The sequence below is a fragment of the Thalassophryne amazonica genome, chromosome 14 (assembly GCF_902500255.1).
Source record: "Thalassophryne amazonica chromosome 14, fThaAma1.1, whole genome shotgun sequence".
In the NCBI taxonomy this organism is placed as follows: domain Eukaryota; kingdom Metazoa; phylum Chordata; class Actinopteri; order Batrachoidiformes; family Batrachoididae; genus Thalassophryne; species Thalassophryne amazonica.
The window spans coordinates 18,730,328-18,750,932 of record NC_047116.1 but is presented as its reverse complement, the minus strand read 5'-3'; the positions used below and the strand labels follow the sequence as shown (position 1 = coordinate 18,750,932).

The 20,605-nt window shown below is 41.4% G+C and overlaps 1 protein-coding gene across 1 annotated transcript in view; it reads right to left on the bottom strand.

Moving 5' to 3' along the window:
• LOC117524133 (immunoglobulin-like domain-containing receptor 2) overlaps positions 1-20,605 on the bottom strand; it is a 63,630-nt gene that overhangs the window by 35,774 nt on the left and 7,251 nt on the right. The window contains exons 2-7 of the mRNA XM_034185864.1: positions 19,398-19,727; positions 18,636-18,755; positions 8,568-8,624; positions 5,531-5,677; positions 5,274-5,435; positions 2,853-2,966 (exon numbers count right to left, since the gene is read on the bottom strand). Coding sequence (XP_034041755.1) covers positions 2,853-2,966; positions 5,274-5,435; positions 5,531-5,677; positions 8,568-8,624; positions 18,636-18,755; positions 19,398-19,727 — 930 coding nt within the window. The remainder of the gene's footprint in view (positions 1-2,852; positions 2,967-5,273; positions 5,436-5,530; positions 5,678-8,567; positions 8,625-18,635; positions 18,756-19,397; positions 19,728-20,605) is intronic.

Sequence of the window (20,605 nt, the reverse complement as noted above, 5' to 3'; positions counted from 1 at the left end):
ATATTTGTATATTTTAATTTTGGAAGAATAAAATCCATTAATGAAGAAAACTGATGCAAAAAAAGTCCATTGCTGCCTTGAAAAAAATAATAATAAATTGCTGCACATGAGGAAAGATGTAGCATCATGTGTTTTCCCACAATTTCTTTATCTGTAACACTAATTAAAAATTAAAAAGTGTTTGCAGGCCAACGAGACCACTTATTCAAAGTTTATGAGTGTTTAGTGCTGCATTACAGTGAAGCTCTCCCACTATCAAACACAGCAGCCAGAATGCCTCCTCTCACAGGGACAGAAAGGAAACATACCCAAGCGACATTCTCCAGCCTCTGGGATTGGCTGTCAGTCACAGATTGTCTAGAGAAAAGATGTATGTTATAGCTCATAATTTGTAGTTTCAGGAAGTGGTCAAACGAAATTTCTGTGACATTCCATTGCTGATCTAGTCACAGAAAAATAACAAGAAGTACACTTAGATGCGCCAGTAAGTGCCTGGACCTCAGAGGCTGAATCAACAATCTGGGACAGTCCAAAGTCAAACACAGGAGATCTGATACTGAACAGTAGAAGTGTCCATGCAGAAACAGGCAGGTGTGACAATGAAAAACACAAGCTGTGGGGTCATACAACCCCTGGCAAAAATTATGGAATCACCGGCCTCGGAGGATGTTCATTCAGTTGTTTAATTTAGTAGAAAAAAGGCAGATCACAGACATGACACAAAACTTAAGTCATTTCAAATGGCAACATTCTGGCTTTAAGAAACACTATAAGAAATCAAGAAAAAAAGATTGTGGCAGTCAGTAACGCTTACTTTTTTAGACCAAGCAGAGGAAAAAAATATGGAATCACTCAATTCTGAGGAAACAATTATGGAATCACCCTGTAAATTTTCATCCCCAAAACTAACACCTGCATCATATCAGATCTGCTCGTTAGTCTGCATCTAAAAAGGAGTGAACACACCTTGGAGAGCTGTTGCACCAAGTGGACTGACATGAATCATGGCTCCAACAGGAGAGATGTCAATTGAAACAAAGGAGAGCATTATCAAACTCTTAAAAGAGAGTAAATCATCACGCAATGTTGCAAAAGATGTTGGTTGTTCACAGTCAGCTGTGTCTAAACTCTGGACCAAATACAAACAACATGGGAAGGTTGTTAAAGGCAAACATACTGGTAGACCAAGGAAGACAAAGCGTCAAGACACAAAACTTAAAGCAATATGTGTCAAAAATCGAAAAATGTACAACAAAACAAATGAGGAACGAATGGGAGGAAACTGGAGTCAACGTCTGTGACCGAACTGTAAGAAACCGCCTAAAGGAAATGGGATTTACATACAGAAAAGCTAAACGAAAGCCATCATTAACACCTAAACAGAAAAAAACAAGGTTACAATGGGCTAAGGAAAAGCAATTGTGGACTGTGGATGACTGGATGAAAGTCATATTCAGTGATGAATCTCGAATCTGCATTGGGCAAGGTGATGATGCTGGAACTTTTGTTTGGTGCCTTTCCATTGAGATTTATAAAGATGACTGCCTGAAGAGAACATGTAAATTTCCACAGTCATTGATGATATGGGGCTGCATGTCAGGTAAAGGCACTGGGGAGATGGCTGTCATTACATCATCAATAAATGCACAAGTTTATGTTGATATTTTGGACAATTGAAAGGATGTTTGGGGATGATGAAATCATTTTTCAAGATGATAATGCATCTTGCCATAGAGCAAAAACTGCAAAAACATTCCTTGCAAAAAGACACATAGGGTCAATGTCATGGCATAGGGTCAATGTCAATGAGCAGATCTGATTTGATGCAGGTGTTAATTTGTGGGATGAAAATTTACAGGGTGATTCCATAATTTTTTCCTCAGAATTGAGTGATTCCATATTTTTTTCCTCTGCTTGGTCTAAAAAGTAACCGTTACTGACTGCCACAATCTTTTTTTCTTGATTTCCACTGCACATGCATCATTTCGGAGCTCGGCAGCTTGTCTAAAACAGAGTCTCTTTGCCCAAAGCAATCAATAGAATTAATGGGATTATTAACCATCAGATAACAAGGTAAAACCTCTTAAATCATTCTAAAGTCAGTTTTAAGCAGAAAAGAGGTGATACTCTGTGACGCATTGAATTGACCGACACATCAGCTAGCAGCTTGTGTAGCTGCGGCGCTCTGATCGCTTCCTCCATCTTTTATGATGAAATAATGCTGAATTTATGTGGAAATGATTGTTGTACAAAAGCTTCAGATATCTGTCGCTAAGGTAGATGATGACTGGAGTACAGTTTGAAGCAGAAATGAGGTGATAATCTGTGAACCGCGGCTAATGACGCATGCGCAGTGAAGGCAGGGCGGACCGATTTTTAGAGGGGACCGTTCGGTCGGCGACACCGGTCATCATAGCAGAATTCCTCTCATCTGCAGTGGTAGACTGTGGGTGATCGTGAGGTGCATTCATTATTCCATGTTAATGACATAGTTCCTTACCACTGTTGCCAATGTGTTTGTTCAGGACAGGAGGTAGGCAAGGTTAGACCTTACCCTTGTGAAATGCATTGGGGAAACCTCTGTTGTGATTTGGTGCTATATACATGAATTGAACTGAATTGATTGGAAGATACAATGGATTTTTATTGTTTTTACAACATTATATTATCAGAGAAAGATCTTATGGCCAACATGTGACTCCAGTTAAGGGTCACGGAGATGAGGAAAAATTAATGATTAAATAGAGACAGGTGGTAGTTGGTTTATATAAAGCATGCATACAAATAGGAGACATAAACACATCCAACTGTCGCACGGATCACGGAAAAGTGCCTCATCTGTGCAGGCTTACATTGGAGTGCAGCCATCTTGGTAGAGGGAAACTGAGCCAGCTCCTTCTCTATGTAGTACAGAACTGTCATTGAGTCCTGGTTCTGTCTGGGTTTCAGCCGATAACCACTGCGCACTGTGGATGTGGACACACATATGGAACTACACAGACATAATCATGCAAGCACACACAGAAACAGTTGCATTGCATGTTTGCCCAAAAACTAGCAAACAAACTCAAACAGAAATAAAATGTTACATTCACAAGCATGCGGGTCAGACGGCAATGTGCCTCCTCTTAAGGTTAGGGACAGAACTGCAGAGCAAAGGGGTGAGTTAACGATAGATGAAACGAGGGCTAGTCATGTCATTAATGCTGAAGGGATGCACAAGCCAGTATACAACCAACAAAATCACAACCTGCGTGTTCTCACAGGCAATGTAGTACCTGTGTCCAACACAAAACTGAAATACTTAAATGATGACAAAGATCAAACCCGGACTGAATGTGGCAAGGTGTTTTGCAACCTGGTTTAAACTTCAATCTCATTAGTGTCCATTTTCGGTTGAATGCAACGGTCGTGCGTTTTGTTAATGACATCACAGATTGTAAGTTGAATCAAACTGAAAACACAAGAGTCAGTTTAACCAGTAATTTAAATTGTCCTGCAATCAAAATACATATGCAACACAGAACTTGAATTTTTTTTAAGTTGTATTGAGTTGATAAAACCTGAGGTAATAGAGGTATTTTCTTTTACTTCTGTCAAATTACTCAAATTTACATTATACACTTTTCTAAGGGTGGTGCCTAAACTGTTAAGTACGCTTGTTTCCAGCACAGAAGGTTCCCACTTTAAACCTACCCTTTCCCATTCTCCATGTAATATGGAGTTGTGTCAGGAAGGGCATCCGGTGTAAAACTTATGCCAGATCCACCTCGGATCTGCTGTGGCGACCTTGAGTGAAAATCAGGGCGCAACCAAAGGGATTTACTTACATCATATCTTTTTCTGTGGTAACAGACCAACTTGGTTAGTAGTGACATAAAGGCAATATCACCTAAAGAATCCAAGACATGTTTGTCACGTTAATGACAGTGGTGCATGTTGGGATAGGCCAGAAACCTTTGAAAGATTGGTGACCTTTGCATAGCCTTTCTTTGAAAATAGCTCAACTTGGTCAGTAACTATATAAACACAATATTCTGTGAAGAAGCTATAAAATGTTCATTATAATAATATCAGTGATACCTGTTGGGGTCGAGAAGAAACCGTTTAGTCTATGGGTCAAGCAGGTTTTCAGTACCACTTAAAGGGGACTAAACAACACTTACAATCGAGCGTCAGTGTACCATTGTCGAAACAAAAACGTATGATAGCCATCCCAGAGTGGCAACTATAGCCAATCAATGAAGGATTACAGAAGGATCAACATAGAGAAATGCTCCAGTCATATTGAAAAGTACACCACATTATTCATCTGATCATAAAGATTCCAAAAAGGTATAGTTTGGACTCTCTATGACTGAATGTTATTGAGTTATGATTCAATAACAGCAAGAATGTTGACAAAGGTCAATTTCAGTTTGTACAGGGGTCAAAACTTAAAGTTGCTCCAATTTTGGTAAAACATGATGCAATTATTGGTTGAGATAATACAGATTTTAAAAGGAATAGTTTGTACCATCTTTTATGCTTAGTTATCATGTTACAGGGTAACATACATCACAGAATGCAGTGGAAGTTGACCTTGTTTCACCATGACTTTGGAGACCAAACATTCATCGCCGTCAACATTATTCAATTTATTAAAGCTTTCGGTTATAAAGGTTAAAAGTAGAGACACACGTTAAGGAAGTCCCCGAGACCCATCAGGCTGGAGCTTATTCCCACATACTACAGCATAAAGTGCATAAGACGCTACAACTTCACCTGGATGGGACATGAGCCCATCACAGCTGACTTCCCCAGCTAAGGTTGGTACCCACGTACAGCTGGGTTAGCTGGGACAGTGCAGATGAACAAGATATCTCTTATTGGCCAGCACTCTTTATTATAAATTATTTGATACTAATAAGCTTTTCAGTACTTTTGCAACATATTTCCTTAATGATAGTTAGTGTGCACAGGCCTCCAGTCCAAAAGTTGGCAGAAACTCATTCATCTCAGTACACCCTGGTTAATCAGTGACAGCTGACACAGTTCTTACGCTGTCTCCTGCATTTTTGTTTTAGCCGGTGATATCCACTGGGTAAACAGGCGATCTTTTTTTTTGTCACTGTAAAAGAGTGGATACAAAGGCTAAAAATTTCTCACCATCTACTGTAATATATGTTTAAATTCTGGACTTGTAGACTTTATTTAATATTTGTGCAAACACTAAATCATTAAACTGAAGTTTTTACTCGCAGTTCTTCAAGTTTCTTCTGACAAACACTCACCTCCAGTCACGTTATTCTCCACTGAGGGCATAGAAGAAACCTTTGGCTCCACATGGGAAGAAGGAGCAAGAGGAACCATGCCGGGGACCGCAGGAATGTAGTAAGGATACACAGGAACCTGCGTAGGCTGTCGAGTCTTTGCCATCTTCCCCGCTTCATACACTGAATACAGGAGCAATGAAATGCTTAACCTTCCAGACACATTTCATCGACAGTAAATGAAGCTCACAGTGAAGGTTTTAAGGTTTCAGACTCACAGTGTCGAGGGCAGCAGCAAGTGTCAGGACAACAGCAGCAGCGGACGTAGCAGCAGCAGGAGTGTGGGCAGCACTGGCACCAACAGATGCCCAGGAGCAGCAGGAACAAGATGCTGCCCAGGACTACAGACCCAACAAACGCCCATTCTGGAAAACACACACAGATAAACTAGAGCAGGACTCATTACAACTCATACATACATACATACATCTTCAACCGCTTATCCAGGATCAGGTCGTGGGGGCCAACCGCTCCATCATGGGACCCCAAACTTCCCTTTCCCGGGTCACATTAACACCTCTGACTGGGGAATCCCGAGGTGTTTCCAGGCCAGTGTGGAGATATAATCTCTCCACCTAGTCCTGGGTCTTCCCTGGGGTCTCCTCCCAGATGGATGTGCCTGGAACATCTCTCTAGGGAAGTGCCCAGGGAACATCCTTACCAGATGGCAAACCACCTCAGCTGGCTCAATGTGAAGGAGCAGCGGCTCTACTCCAAGCTCCTCATGAATGACTGAGCTTCAAGCAGCTGCTTGTACACTCACAGAAATATTTAACCCTAACTTTCAAGATTTATGTAATTCTATTACATGACAAACTCCCATTTACTTTTTTAGATAATTTTAATACAAATCTACCAAATAAACCTTACATGATGCATATTCATTACTGTACTAAATCCTATTTATTTGAAATGCATAATCCTCAGCTTTATGTATTTAGTATTAATAAAATATAATTACTCTAAATCAATAAATAGTCATTATTATTGATTTAGAGTAATTATATTTTATTAATACTAACATAAAGCTGAGGATTATGCATGTCAAATAAATAGCATTTATTACAGTAATGAATATGCATCATGTAAGGTTTATTTGGTAGGTTTATATTACAATTATCTAAAAAAAAGTAAATGGGAATTTGTCATGTAATAAAATTGCAGAAATCTTAAAATTTAGGGTTAAATATTTCTGTGAGTGTACCTGCAATCTCATTCTTTCGGTCATGACCCAACCCTCATGACCATAGGTGAGAAAAGGAACAAAGATTGACCAGTAGATTGAGAGCTATGCCTTTTGGCTCAGCTCCCTTTGTGTCCCAACAGTACTGCAGAGCGAATGCAATACTGCCCTGCTGCGCTGATTCTTCAACCAATCTCACACTCCACTGACCCCTCACTCGTGAACAAGACCCCGGGGTAAATAAACCTTTCCACCATGATAAGGTGGTAGTTCCCAGAGAAATTATTACAACACATCATACTCACAAATGTTATAGGTCCCCACAGGCGCCTTCATATTCCCATATTCATATTCACAGCCACGGTAACTCGCTGCGCTGTGTGTCTCTCTGTATGTGTACCTATTCGCTCCTATTATGGCCGCTGCTCCTGTTTAATTAAAGCCGTTCTATTTAAGATGAAAGTCGTGTGTGGACACCGCAGTCTTTACAATATTCTCCTTTGTTGACTGATTCATCCTGTTGCTTTCGTTCCCGCAGTGGTTTTTTTTAGCAGCAAAGTTCTGACCACCTGCTCCCTCCAAATTTGCGTTGGGTCCCGCGGGTCCCAGTGGGACCCAATCCCATTGCAGCTCTCTATTTGTGTGATACAAATATGGCAACACAGAATGAGAAAGTCTAAAGTCCTCAGTAGTCAGAACCATGCTGATGTTTGTGGGGTATCCTAAAACCACAGAGCACTAAAATGAGAAGCCTCCAATCTTATCAAGCATCACATACCCAGATCTGAACAGCAACCTAATAACACGCTTTCTCAGAGAGCACAAAAACCACATTCCACCAATGTACTCATTAAGAACTGTGAGTCAGAATCACAGATTTGCCAATTTTATACAAGCGGGAAGCTTCGATGGTCTCAGATGAAGCCCACCCGGAAAAAGAAAAAAGATGCAATTCCTTCACTGGCCACCTGACGTCGGCTCCAAAGGCGAACAAGTTCCCATTCAACTCGATGTTAAAAGGTCTATCTTTAGAGTAGAAATAAACATGTTTACAGCCTGGTACAATAAACAGTTTAGGTCTCTATGGATAGTTTCCCCCTCCATGACAACTGTACAGGGGTAAATTTTATTTTCACTTTTTAGTTTAAGACATTTTAAGTCATAAAGTTATGCATGATTCAGGGTGTGGTCCCTTCGAGTGACAGCGGGTGAACCGATCCTGACTCTCGTAAAGTCTATAAGTCAGCTCAATGTGGCTGCTAGCTGTTATTGAGGGCTCTGTCTCATTTGGAGCATTTTATTAGAAACACCTGGAATAATATGTCTTGTTGAGTGGTGAAACATCCTAAAGGATCATCAAAGATGCGCCTGCTACAATATTTGCACTGAGTGAAATTCATGTCCTATTTATTGCTGTATGCTAATGGCGTTAGCATTTTTAGCAGCTATCGGTAGCCTGATCTGTTTAGTCCCTTTAATGCACAATTACTGAGAAAATAAGTGACTCATAATATATAATGCCCACACCAAAGCAAACTATTAAGAGAACCACCGCACAGTCCCCAAAACTATGATTTAATAAGCAGCGGACGCAGCAGCAACAGGTTAGCCTGTTAGCTTAGGTGGTTCGGACTTGGCGATAGGGGCATGGTCAGACTTCTTTCATTAGACAACCGAACCACCCACGCTCTACCCCTTTATCCATTTACAGGTTTGCTGTGATGTAACCAAAGTCACCCACAGTCTGCCGCTGCTGCCAACATGGTGGCACCCAGATCTCCGCTTCTTATCAGCTGTTCCGAATCTCTATAGAAAACCAACGGTGACATCACGCAGGTCTTGTCCAGTATATGTACAGTCTGCGGTTTTACACATATTCACCAATTAATCCTGTAACACAGCTGCTTAATCTCTGTCTTTGTTCTAACAGTAAGAAAGATCAGATGGTAGTTCAGCGTAAGCACAGATTTCTATGTGCGTTTTGTTAGTTAAGAGTTCTGATTGGTCAGGGAGCGTAAAATACTGCAGCATTAGGTGACCAGTTAGCCAAACGTGCAGGTGAGGAGCCATACCTGGCATAATTTCCAGATCAAACTCAGGTAGGAGATCGTCCTGCTGAGCTGTCCTGCCTGCAGAGAGAGGGACAGTACAGGTGAAGGCTGGCGGCGAAAGCAGGAAAAGCGCAAAAGCTAAGGCAAATTAGCAAAATTCAGGGCAGAGTGGCTGATTGCCATGCACTGTGTGAGTAAAGGGTTAGGTGTTTTACAGCAAGATACACTTATGAGTAATTTAATCCATTTCCAGGCATATATTTGATTGACGACCAAACCTGGACAAAAAACAATGACATGGGTCCTATTTAAGGCCAACAAGTCAAGGTCATGTTGAATTTCCTGGCTACTGACCCGGGTCTTGACAACAGGATCTCAACACTTGCTCCATGAATGAAAAAGGTCATTTGGGATCCACCCCAGACACAATCAAACTGTAATTTGAGCAATGTTTGTCTGTGCACTTGGTCCACTGATGTTCAAGCTTCATTATCCCTTTGCAGAAGAAGGTCACACCTTGAGCCTTGCGATAGTTTTGTTCACTGGGGAGGCCGAGAACTTTTTTTTAAATGTAACATTAGGTTGCTTGTCCTTGGCCCGTGTAAGTCAGTGTTCATACTCCAGGCAAATTGAATCTTTACTAAAATCAGATCTTTGACACAGACTGTCCACACTGTTATTTGCAAGTGATCAGTGTGGATTTGTGTTTCCGGACGTCACAACCAGTCACTGCATACCGTATTTTCCAAAGTATAAGTTGTGGGTTTTTTTTAACTAGTTTGGGATGTCTTTTGACTTATACTTCAGTGCGACTTATATAATGAAAATCACACGTGTTATGAATAATAAGAATAAGAATAATAGCTATTTATACAGGACTTTCTCAGGATTCAAACTACTATCCAAAATAAAAGTAGTAAGTCCCTTTAGCTGGTCCCTTGTTTTCATTCGGGGTCGCCACAATAGATCCAAGGTGGATCTGCATGTTGATTTGGCATAAGTTTTACACCAGATACCCTTCCTGACACAACTCCACATTACTTGGAGAAATGCGGCAGAGATGGGGTTTGAACTGGGAATATTCTACACTGAAAGCAAGCACACTAACCACTACACCACCATCCCTAAACTCTAATAATAAAGGAATAAATGCCAAAGCTATAAAGTCCACAACAATTCACAAAAATCCAAAATTAAAGAGCAGATAATACAGGTGCAGCTTTTACTCTGGTTCGACTTGAGTTTTACCTCTTCAATAGGCATTTTTTACACAGATGTGCCAGAAAATACGATATCTGTCTATCTGGGTTGCTTTGGTGTATACGTCACAAAATATGTTGATCAGCATGAATTCCAGCATGTTCATCGCTCTGTATTTGACATTATGGTTAAGTGTCACACTGGACGGAGCATCCAGAAAGTATTCACAGCACTTCAAATTTTGTTGTGTTACAACATTATTCATAAATTGAGTAAATTCATTTTTCCCTCAAAATTCTACTCACAACACCCCATAATGACAACATGAAAAAGTTTTTAGTTTTTTTGAAATTTTTGCAAATTTATTAAAAATTAAAAACTAAGAAATCACGTGTACATAAGTATTCACACGCTTTGCTCAATACTTTGTTGATGCACCTTTGGCAGCAATTACAGCCTCAAGTCTTCTTGAATATAATGCCACAAGCTTGGTGCACCTATCTTTGGGCAGTTTTTCCCATTCCACTTTTTAACACCTCTCAAGCTCCATTATTTTGGATGGGAAGCGTCGGTGCACAGCCATTTTCAGATTCCTCCAGAGATGTTCAATCGGATTCAGGTCTGGGCTCTGGCTGGGCCACTCAAGGACATTCACAGAGTTGTTCTGAAGTCACTCCTTCGATATCTTGGCTGTGTGCTTAGGGTCATTGTCCTGCTGAAAGATGAACCGTTGCCCCAGTCTGAGGTCAAGAGCGCTCTGGAGCAGGTTTTCATCCAGGATGTCTCTGTACATTGCTACATTTATTTTTCCCTCAATCCTGACCTGTTTCCCAGTTCCTGCTGCTGAAAAACATCCCCACAGCATGCTGCTGCAACCACCATGCTTCACTGTAGGGATGGTGCCTGGTTTCCTCCAAACATGACACATGGCACTGACACCAAAGAGTTCAATCATTGTCTCATCTGACCAGAGAGTTTTGTTTCTCATGGTCTGAGAGTCCTTCAGGTGCCTTTTGGTAAACTCCAGGTGGGCTGCCATGCACCTTTTACTAAGGAGTGGCTTCCATCTGGCCACTCTACCATACAGGCCTGATTGGTGGATTGCTGCAGCGATGGCTGTCCTTCTGGAAGGTTCATCTCTCTCCACAGAGGAATGCTGGAGCTCTGACAGATTGACCATTGGGTTCTTGGTCACCTCCCTGACTAAGGCCCTTCTCCCCCGATCACTCAGTTTAGATGGGCAGCCAGCTCTAGGAAGAGTCCTGGTGGATCCAAACATCTTTCATTTACAGATGATGGAGGCCACTTCCCCAGATTTGTGCCTACAGACAATCCTGTCTCTGAGGTCTACAGGCAATTCCTTTGACTTCATGCTTGGTTTGTGCTCTGACATGCACTGTCAACTGTGGGACCGTATATGTAGACAGGTGTGTGTCTTTACAAATCATACCCAATCAACTGAATTTATCCCAGGTGGACTCAAATAAGCTGCAGAAACCTCTCAGTGATGATCAGTGGAAACAGGATGCACCTGAGCTCAATTTTGACCTTCCTGGCAAAGGCTGTGAATACTTAAGTACGTGTGATTTCTTAGTTGTTGTATTTTTTTTCTAAATTTGCCAAATTCTAAAAAAAAAAAAAAAAAAACTTTTCACATTGTCATTATGGGGTATTGTGTGTAGATGTTTGAGAAAAAAATGAATGTGATCCATTTTGGAAAAAGTCCATAACAAAATAATGTGGAAAAAGCGAGGCGCTGTGAATACTTTCCGGATGCACTGCAAGTGAACAAATTTGAGTATCGGAGCTGAGACACATCCCAAGAGAATTACATTTCAAACCATCTCCAATTGTAATTTGAATCAATTCTGCAAAAATCAGATTTTATGAGGGTTTTTGTTTTGTTTTATTCATTTTTTAAATTACTGTTTAGACCTTCAAAAAGCAACGTGAATACAATCTGGACACACCAAAAATCAGATTTGGCCCAACAGTCTGCACATAGCCTATGCCCAATGATGTGCTGCACATGTCTGAAAGCCTGCACATGATTGAAAGCCTGTGCATGCAGTGGTACACACATGGACACACACCAAGAGAGCCATACCAAGTTATTCAGTGTGGGAGGACAAAGACTGCACTGGGGCATGTAATGAATGCAGAACACCAATTAATACAAGAACTCATTAAAAAGGTTATTCAAGGTCTGCCATCAGGAAACAGTGTCTGTTTTGTGCTTCATACAACAGATACACAAGCACAAAAATAAAAGTTGAGTCAGTCACTATTATGTAAGATGCAGAAAAGAGAACAGCAGCATTTACTTTAGTGTTCAGCAGGTGCAGCTGCAGGTGTTCATCTTCACGGCTTTAACATATACTTATTTAGTGGCATCTAAAGACTGTTATTAAAGAACAGACCAATCACTGTCTGACCACAAGGATCCACTAAAGACCCCACAGACAGTCGGGCTCCAGTTTCTGCTGAGTCGACGGACTATAGAGAGAAAAAAAACAGCATACCCTTCCCTTCTGCTTAAAAAGTAATCTTCCTATGCTAGTCTGGCAGTCAACTACATACCAAGAAGCTCAGTAACAGTGAGTAACCTGAGAGAGCCGAGGAGTTATGTACCCCTCAGAGGGAGGGAGGGAAGGAGCAAATGATGCAGGGAGAACATGGAAGGCCAGGAAATGAATAGAGGAGGAGTGCAGCCAGGATAAGATTTTGCAATGGCAAGAGGAGCAGTGAAAGTGAGCTAAAAATTAAGCACAACCCCGCCCCCATGCCTCCCCAACCACCTAACCCGAACACAGGTTTGCAGAATGTGGGAGAAACATGAGCTTAAAGTTTGTAAAGACTGCAGTAAAAGCTGTCTGAGAAAGGCCACACTGGCAACTTTGTAGCATTGCAAAGAAAAAAAGAAAAAGAAAACCAGCAGCCTTTTGGTGTATCTGCTCCCCACCCAAACCAATCTAACACCATTACGTGATGGCATCACGAAAAATAAATTAATCTACTGGTTCATTTCGTGACGGTATCATGAAATGCAGGGTGACATGGGGGGGTGTTGATGTTAGGGTTAAGGAAGGGAGAGGGTTAGAATTAGGGGTAGGGGTAGGGTTAGGTTATGGTTAGAATTAAGGGAAGGGGTAGGGGTAGAATTAGGATTAGGATTAGGGGAAGGGTTATGTTATGGTTAGGATTAGGGGAAGGGGTAGGTTAAGGGTTACGGGTAGGATTAGGATTAGGGGAAGGGGCAGGGTTAGGTTATGGTTAGGAATAAGGGAAGGGGTAGGGCTAGGATTAGGTTGGGGGAAGGGGCAGGGTTAGGTTATGGTTAGGAATAGGGAAAGGGGTAGAGTTAGGATTAGGGGAAAGGGTAGGTTTAGGTTATGGCTAGGATTGGGGGAAGGGGTAGGGCTAGGTTATGGTTATGGTAAGAATTAGGGGAAGGGGTAGAGTTAGGATTGGGATTAGGGGAAGGGTTAGGTCATGGTTAGGATTAGGGGAAGGGGTGGGGTTAGGTTATGGTAAGAATTAGGGGAAGGGATAGGTTTAGGATTGGGATTAGGAGAAGGGTTAGGTTATGGTTATGGTAAGAATTAGGGGAAGGGGTAGAGTTAGGATTAGGATTAGGAGAAGGGGTAGGGTTAGGTTATGTTATGGTTAGAATTAGGGAAGGGGTAGGTTTAGGATTAGGGGAAGGGGTAGGTTTAGGATTAGGATTGGGGAAGGGTTTGGTTATGGTCAGGATTAGGGGAAGGGGTAGGGTTAGAAACAATAAAATAAAAAAAACTGTCACAAAAATGTGACTCATTTTATGACCCCCCCCCCCCCCCCCCCCCCCACACACACACACACACACAGCTCCATCTCACCTGTGATAATCAGATTACACCAGAGGAGAGCTGCACATATGAACAGACATTAGTACAGCATGCGCATCGTATCAGACAACTACAGTCAGACAAAACAGCATTTTGAGTAACTTGCTGATTGCTTTACAGTCACTGTTACAGTTGGCTGGGCCTCTTTCAGATTCTCGCTCTACACGTCTACAGCGGCAGCTCTCCAAGTGCTCCGGTCTACTCAGAAAACTGCACTGCCATAGTAACAGTTTAAGGACGGGTGTGCATTTCTGCCAACAATAGCTCCCAGAATTTCTTTCACTAGATGTGAACACGAACATGTCCGAATGATAATTTACAGTGAAACATTCTACAGTAGCTGTTTAAGCTCTGCAAACTCAACGCCGACAAATGCTTCCAAATAAACAAATGCAGCACAATCATCTGCAAAGATACACGGTTCTGGAACAATACATGTGATTCCTTGTTATCAATAAGTCTGCACAACATCACAGGGTGTCTAACGTATGGTACGTGTGTACCACTTAAAGATACAGCTCAACAAAAAGTTTGTCACGGAGGATTAACACCACGTAAAGAGCAAAGACAATGTGGCTGTTCCTATGGATGCTCTTGTATAGAGCCTTTGGAATGTAAAGACATGAACACACACACCACACAAGGAAGCAGTTCCTAAAGTCTTTACCAACACTATGAAGGAAATGCACAGATTCAAACTAACAAACAAACCAAAAAAATAGTTAGCCGGGATATAATGATTTAATTCCATGCACCAAAAAGTTTCACCCTGCCCATAATCCAATTAGTCTGATGTCATTTCATAGTTATTTCAGGTCAATTCGCACTATGATATGAAGTGGCTGACACTGTCCGATGTAGCAGATTCTCAAAAATCTCTCTGAAAAGCCAGAGAAGGCTCACTCCAGGGGTCCAAATTTCCTGTCTTCAACGCAAGCTGAAGTAGCTCACTGAAGCGTGGCATTGTACTTGTGGACCTCAACGTTTAGGAATAGCCCATCGATTTACTATAGGACGCTGTTCAATAGTTACTACTGGTGCATCCTTGAGACAGGTTCTACATATTCCTTCACATTTCCTCATATTGCTAGATTAGTGCAGCAGATAAATTCATTTAGTCAGTGAAATACTTCACTTATACAAAGAAACATGAAATTTTCTACACATCTTCTTCATAGGTTAAGTCATCATTTTCACTGGATGGCCACTCAAAGTTTCAAGATGGCTGCTGTTTTTTCAAGATGCCGCCATGAAGTTTTGATCACGTCAATTATGCCCTCCTGGCCATATATTTGAGTTTCTTTGTTGGTTTTATAGAGCCTATGCAATGTCAGTTGGCAAAAGCATTGTGTTTTTTTCTTAAAATTTGGAAAAGCACACATGAAACAAGATGGCTGACAATATGGCCGTCAAAATCATTAGTTGTTTGTCATATTTAATTTGAAAATAAATATTCGCTTCTAAAAAGTGAGAATGTTCTATGACAGTCATTCTAGCACATACATTTCTGATCATTAGTAGTAGTTTTAGTGATCTATGTAGTTGGAAGGAGTGAATGTCAGTGCACAACCAGGGCACAGTGGTGACTTCACTGCTGTGAAACTCAGCATGGGGTTCAGTGTCAGCTGTGCAGCAGTTGTGGTTGGCATTCGGTCAAGGTTCGAGCCTTCGCTGGATTCCCATCCACAACCTGTCAGACTATGTAGGCCAAGAGAGGGCCACAGGAATGCCATTCTTCCATGCCTTCACTGGCTGTGATGTGGTCTCAGCCTTTACAAACAAAGGGAAGAAGACAGCTTGGCAAACTTGGGATATGTTCCCAGAGGCTACCCCAGTATTTTCTAAACTGAGCAAGTACCCTCTGTCCATTGAGGATGCAGACATGGAGATTCTAGAGAAATTTGTGGTTCTCATGTATGACAGATCCAGCACTGTTGACAGTGTAGATGAAGCCAGACTTGACCTGTCTGCCAGGAAGCAGAGGTCGTATGAAGCCATCCCTCCTACCAGTGCAGCTCTGCTTCAACACACCAAACGTGCAGCATACCAGGCAGGATGCATATGGGCTCAGGCAATACTACGTCAGCCAGAAGCAGAGAGTCCATCTGATTGGGGCTGGGAGAAAGCAGGTGATGAGTGGACGGTCTACTGGACAGCTAACTCATCAATTGCAGAGTCGTGAACAACTCACCAAATGTGGCTGCAACTCTGGCTGCCGTGGCAGGTGCAAATGCTACAGGCTTGGACTAGCTTGTACAGCTTTGTGCAATTGCAAACGTGACCTGTAAGCTGTCTCCTGAATGAGCTTATGATTTTTGTATGGGTTTGCTGAGTTAGTCAGGCTAATGTCTTTTGGAAAAGGACACATCTTCTTCCTATCTGGCCTGAAGTTTTTTTTCAGCTGCAAACCCACAAGCCACATAAATGAGCTCATACTTTTTTAATTGATTTTCATTTGCTTATACTTACAGAATACAATTAAAATAGCACAAAGTGAAAGTGGTAAATATATTTTTCTTCCAAAAGGTGCATTAAATCAAATCATTGTCCGGCAAGACTGACACTCATACAGTGCATATTTACCAGCTTGTAACTGCAAAACTGAGCCAGTGTCACAATGATGCACATCTGAATCAGTTCTATTTTCCCTAGATATCTATAGTCCATCTTTTCATTCATAAATTCTGAAAATATTTCATGACAGGCAGAGATTGCATCTATAGGTATCTCACAACTCTTGCATTCAAAATAATTTAGGATACGTCAACGCCGTAATGGAACAAAAATTCCAGCTTTATAATTTGGAGTTTTCAATGCATTGTTGTGATCTTCTTTATTACCACCATACATTTGTGCATCATATATAGCAATACAAATCCTAGAACCAAGTTCTCTTACCAGACAAACAAAAAAGAAAGTTTTCTATCGCGAAAGGGATTTTAGAGATGTTTCTCATAGCAAAAGGGTCCCTCGATGGTCATTTTGTTAAATATAATTCATCATAATGAAAAATATATTACTTCTGACTTATTAAATTAACTGTTCTGCAAAGTGGAACAGGAATGGAACACTTGAATGTGTATTTTTTTATATGTATACCCAAAAAATGACGGAAATCGGTACAACTGGTGGCCATCTTGAAAAAATGGTGGCCATATTGAAATTTTGCGTGGCTATCCAAACTTTTCAAAAGAGTTGGTCCTAGTGAGCAAGTGTGCCAAATTTTATGTTTCTTTGTATAACTGAAGTATTTTTCTCCTTATCTGCTGCACTAGATATCTTCATGCCCAAGTGATCCAGAGGAGGTGGCGTGTCCAGTCAAGCCTCCAATGTTGGCCAGCGGAGACGAACGCAGCAGTAACAGCATACTAATGGGGTTGACGTAGCAGTAGCATGAACATTATAGCATGAATATCCAAGATTTAGCATGCTGAAAAATTTTCCGGGACCACAACAAACAACAGCATTTCCCGACTCACATTTACTTATTGCCTGCTCGGCCTCCTCGTCAAGGTGTGAATGCACCATTAGGTTGAAAAAGACTCTATTTGAACTTTAAAAAGTTAGCATTCGTAGTGCCTTAAAGTTTCAATTTGAGTGAACTTGAAAAGATAAGTTGAAGTAAATTTGATGATTCAATCATTGTAACACAGTATAACGTCTTTTCATGTCATAGTCATGGATCATCTATAGATTTGTGCCAAAGATTTATTTTATTTTAGACAAAAACATCACAAAAAATAAACCAGGTTTTGTCTCACTTGTGCTGGTTTGACCGCTTCATGTTTTGTCACTCACATTTAGTTGTGGCCCTAATCCTAACCATTTTTTTGGGGGGGGGGGGTTGTAAGTCAGGTGCACTAGCAGCACACCACTGTGTTGCGATGGAAAATGTCAGATTTTAAAATAAGTTATGTTACCGAAACAACACTGTCTGTATGTAACAAAACATATCTTTCTGAGCGGCAGACCAAGGTTCAGATTGGGTGTTGGGAAGCTGGCTCAAGCGGGATTCATCCAGAATGCATTCTTGTCGGATAGCATTCCCTTGTTTTTCAAATCCGATGTCGCTGACCGAACAGTCCCCTCTAAAAATCAGTCGGCCTGCCTTCACTGTGGATGCGTCATTAGCCGCGGTTCACAGATTATCACCTCGTTTCTGCTTAAAACTGCACTCCAGTCATCATCTATCTCAGCGACCGATATCTGAAGCTTTTGTACAACAATCCTTTCCAAATTCAGCATTATTTCATCATAAAAGATGGAGAAAGTGATCAGAGCGCCGCAGCTACATGGGCTGCTAGCTGTTACGTTCACTTAGCGTCTGTCATTTCAAAGCTTCAGCGATTATCGCCTCGTTTCTGCTTAAAACTGACTTTAGAATGATTTAAGAGGGTTTACCTTGTCACCTGATAGTTAATAATCCCATTAATTCATTTGATCGCTTTGGGTGAAGAGACTTTTTGTGAAACAGGCTGTTGACGCTACAAAATGGCGCATGCGCAGTGGAGGCAGGGCGGACCAATTTTTAAGGGGGACCGTTCAGTCTGCGACACCGGCTCATCCTGCACAAGAATCCAAACTCAATTGTGATCCTTTACCTTTTTGTAATTGGCCTTGAGGTTCTTTATCTTGACACTGGCGTGCCGTCTTCTCATGTCTATGAAATGTAGCAATGCCATCAAATACATTCTGAATCCAATACATTCCACCCAAGTTGTTTAGCATTTCCTGGTCTCTGGATTATTTTGTGGCCAACACTAACTACTACCAAAGACAAACAAGGCGCGATTCAAAGTCTGGCCAAAGTCAACTTCAGAATTTGGCAGGAATTTGCATGTGGCTTTGTATGTGACTGAAATCATATGATTATTTATACTTCACAACTTGTGAGCTCACTGTAGCTTTCAAACCACAGATCAGTGAATCATGATCCACTGAGTATTTTTGAAAAAGATCATCATAATCCGGCTCTATGTACGTGACACAAATGACTTCATACCGAGCACAAGTAATTCCAGGTGGTCCTCGTTCTGCCCCTGCACATCATCAGCAATGACAACTTTACAGAAGTAAACTCCGCTGTCGCCCCACCGCAGCTCCCCGATCCTCAAGTCTGCTTCTGCAAAGAGATGAAAAGCACATCACTGTGAAAAACTCCTCTACAGAAAGCAGGTCGCTGTTGTTTTCTATTTGTAAAAATGAATGTCTTAGTTGGAGCACTATGCTGGTGCAGGCACGGTATATTTATTTATCTTATCTTTCAATACAGATTTTTAATTAGTAATTAAAGAAACACTGTTTTATAATTACTTGAGCTTGAAACAGCGCCCCTAGTGTGGAGCCCCATGGCATTGTTTTTGTTTGGAAACTGCCTTTGTTCACCATTTCCTAACAACACCACCACCACGGACCTAAAAAGGAGCATCTGAGTCACTGTTTTTTGGCATAATACCGTCAGCGACAACAGACTGGTCTCATTTACATGTGTTTGAAGCAACGTGACAGTTCTTCAAACTCGATAAAGAGTGTGCAGCAAATAAAAAGCCAACACATGAGCAATCATGAGTTTAGTGCATGCTTGTGAGACAAAAACAAAAAAAGGACTATTTAAAAGACAGGAAACCTTAAGAACAATCAAATTCCTGCCTGTGCATGAGTCAGTGCAAAGGTCAACACAAAACCAGAACAGTCAAACAGCTGCAGCCACTCTTTCTCTTACAGTCACAACCTTATGGTAGGAGGAAAATGACGAGTGCATTACTGTTTATGATGGTGATGTCTCTGCCTTTGTAGTGTTCAGCCAGTGTGATGGAGGGTCCCTGCGCCGAGGCCACAACACGGACTGTGCGTCTGCTGTCAGCGCACTCCAGCTGCGATGAAGCTCCAAGCTCGGACGCGTGGACACCCAGAGACTCAGACAAGGTGAAGGAGTCCCGTGTACGGTCTCGGCAGTAGGACTTGTACCACCACTGCACCACAGGAGTCTGAACGGACGGCGTGTGGTAATGACACGGGAGGACCACAGACTGGAAGAGCATCGCAAAACGCTGCTTCTCCCGCACTGTGACATGTACGCCATCACACACAAAGACTGACAGGCCACACAGAGACAAACAGTGGGAATACATGCAAAACACATAAAAAAGCAACTTTAGTGTCATGAAAGAAATGTTTGTATCAGTAGCTATTAAACATAATGGACAAGTAAAACAATTTACAGTTTACAAAAATCATAAAATTCAGGTGCATGTGTGGGTATGACCGCCTATGACTGTCCTGTTGCTTGGCAACACACAAGATTAAAGATGGCTTTATTGTGACTCAAGTCTGTCTTTGATTCTATTGATGGCTATAATCAAAGACAATTAACCAAGCAAGCATTCACCTAATAAGGAAAGTGGGATGGGATAATGTCCAAATACTTATGGAACTGAATGTCAAGGCAGAAGGGGACGAGGAAATGTTCAAATAATATGGACTTAAGTGTATATCAAAGCAGAGTGGGATGGGAGGTTGCTTAGTAACCATATTGTCAGATGGGACGCACTCATAAATGTCTATGAAATCAAACGGCCGGACATTGCCTGGGTATATGGAAGGAAATCTGTGCCATCAGAGTTTGAATTTGAATTTTTAAGGTTTAATTTTTTTTAGCATCTAAATATTCAGCCTAAAAAACTCGATCCGTGTCTCAATCATCCAACGTCACAGATTTACTTCCATAAACGTTGGATGATTGCGACAAGGATCGATTGCTTCTCCCTGCTTTTCTATTTTTTTGAGGTTTAATTTTTTTTTTTAGGTTGACGTTTTTGAGGCTGAATATTTTGATGCTAAACACATGCAACCAACTTCAAAGTCTGATTGTGATGCTAAAAAAATTCAACCTTAAAAATTCAAATTCACACTCTGATGGCACAGATTTACTTCCATATGGGCACCCTGTTAGCATAAAATACTGAGACACTT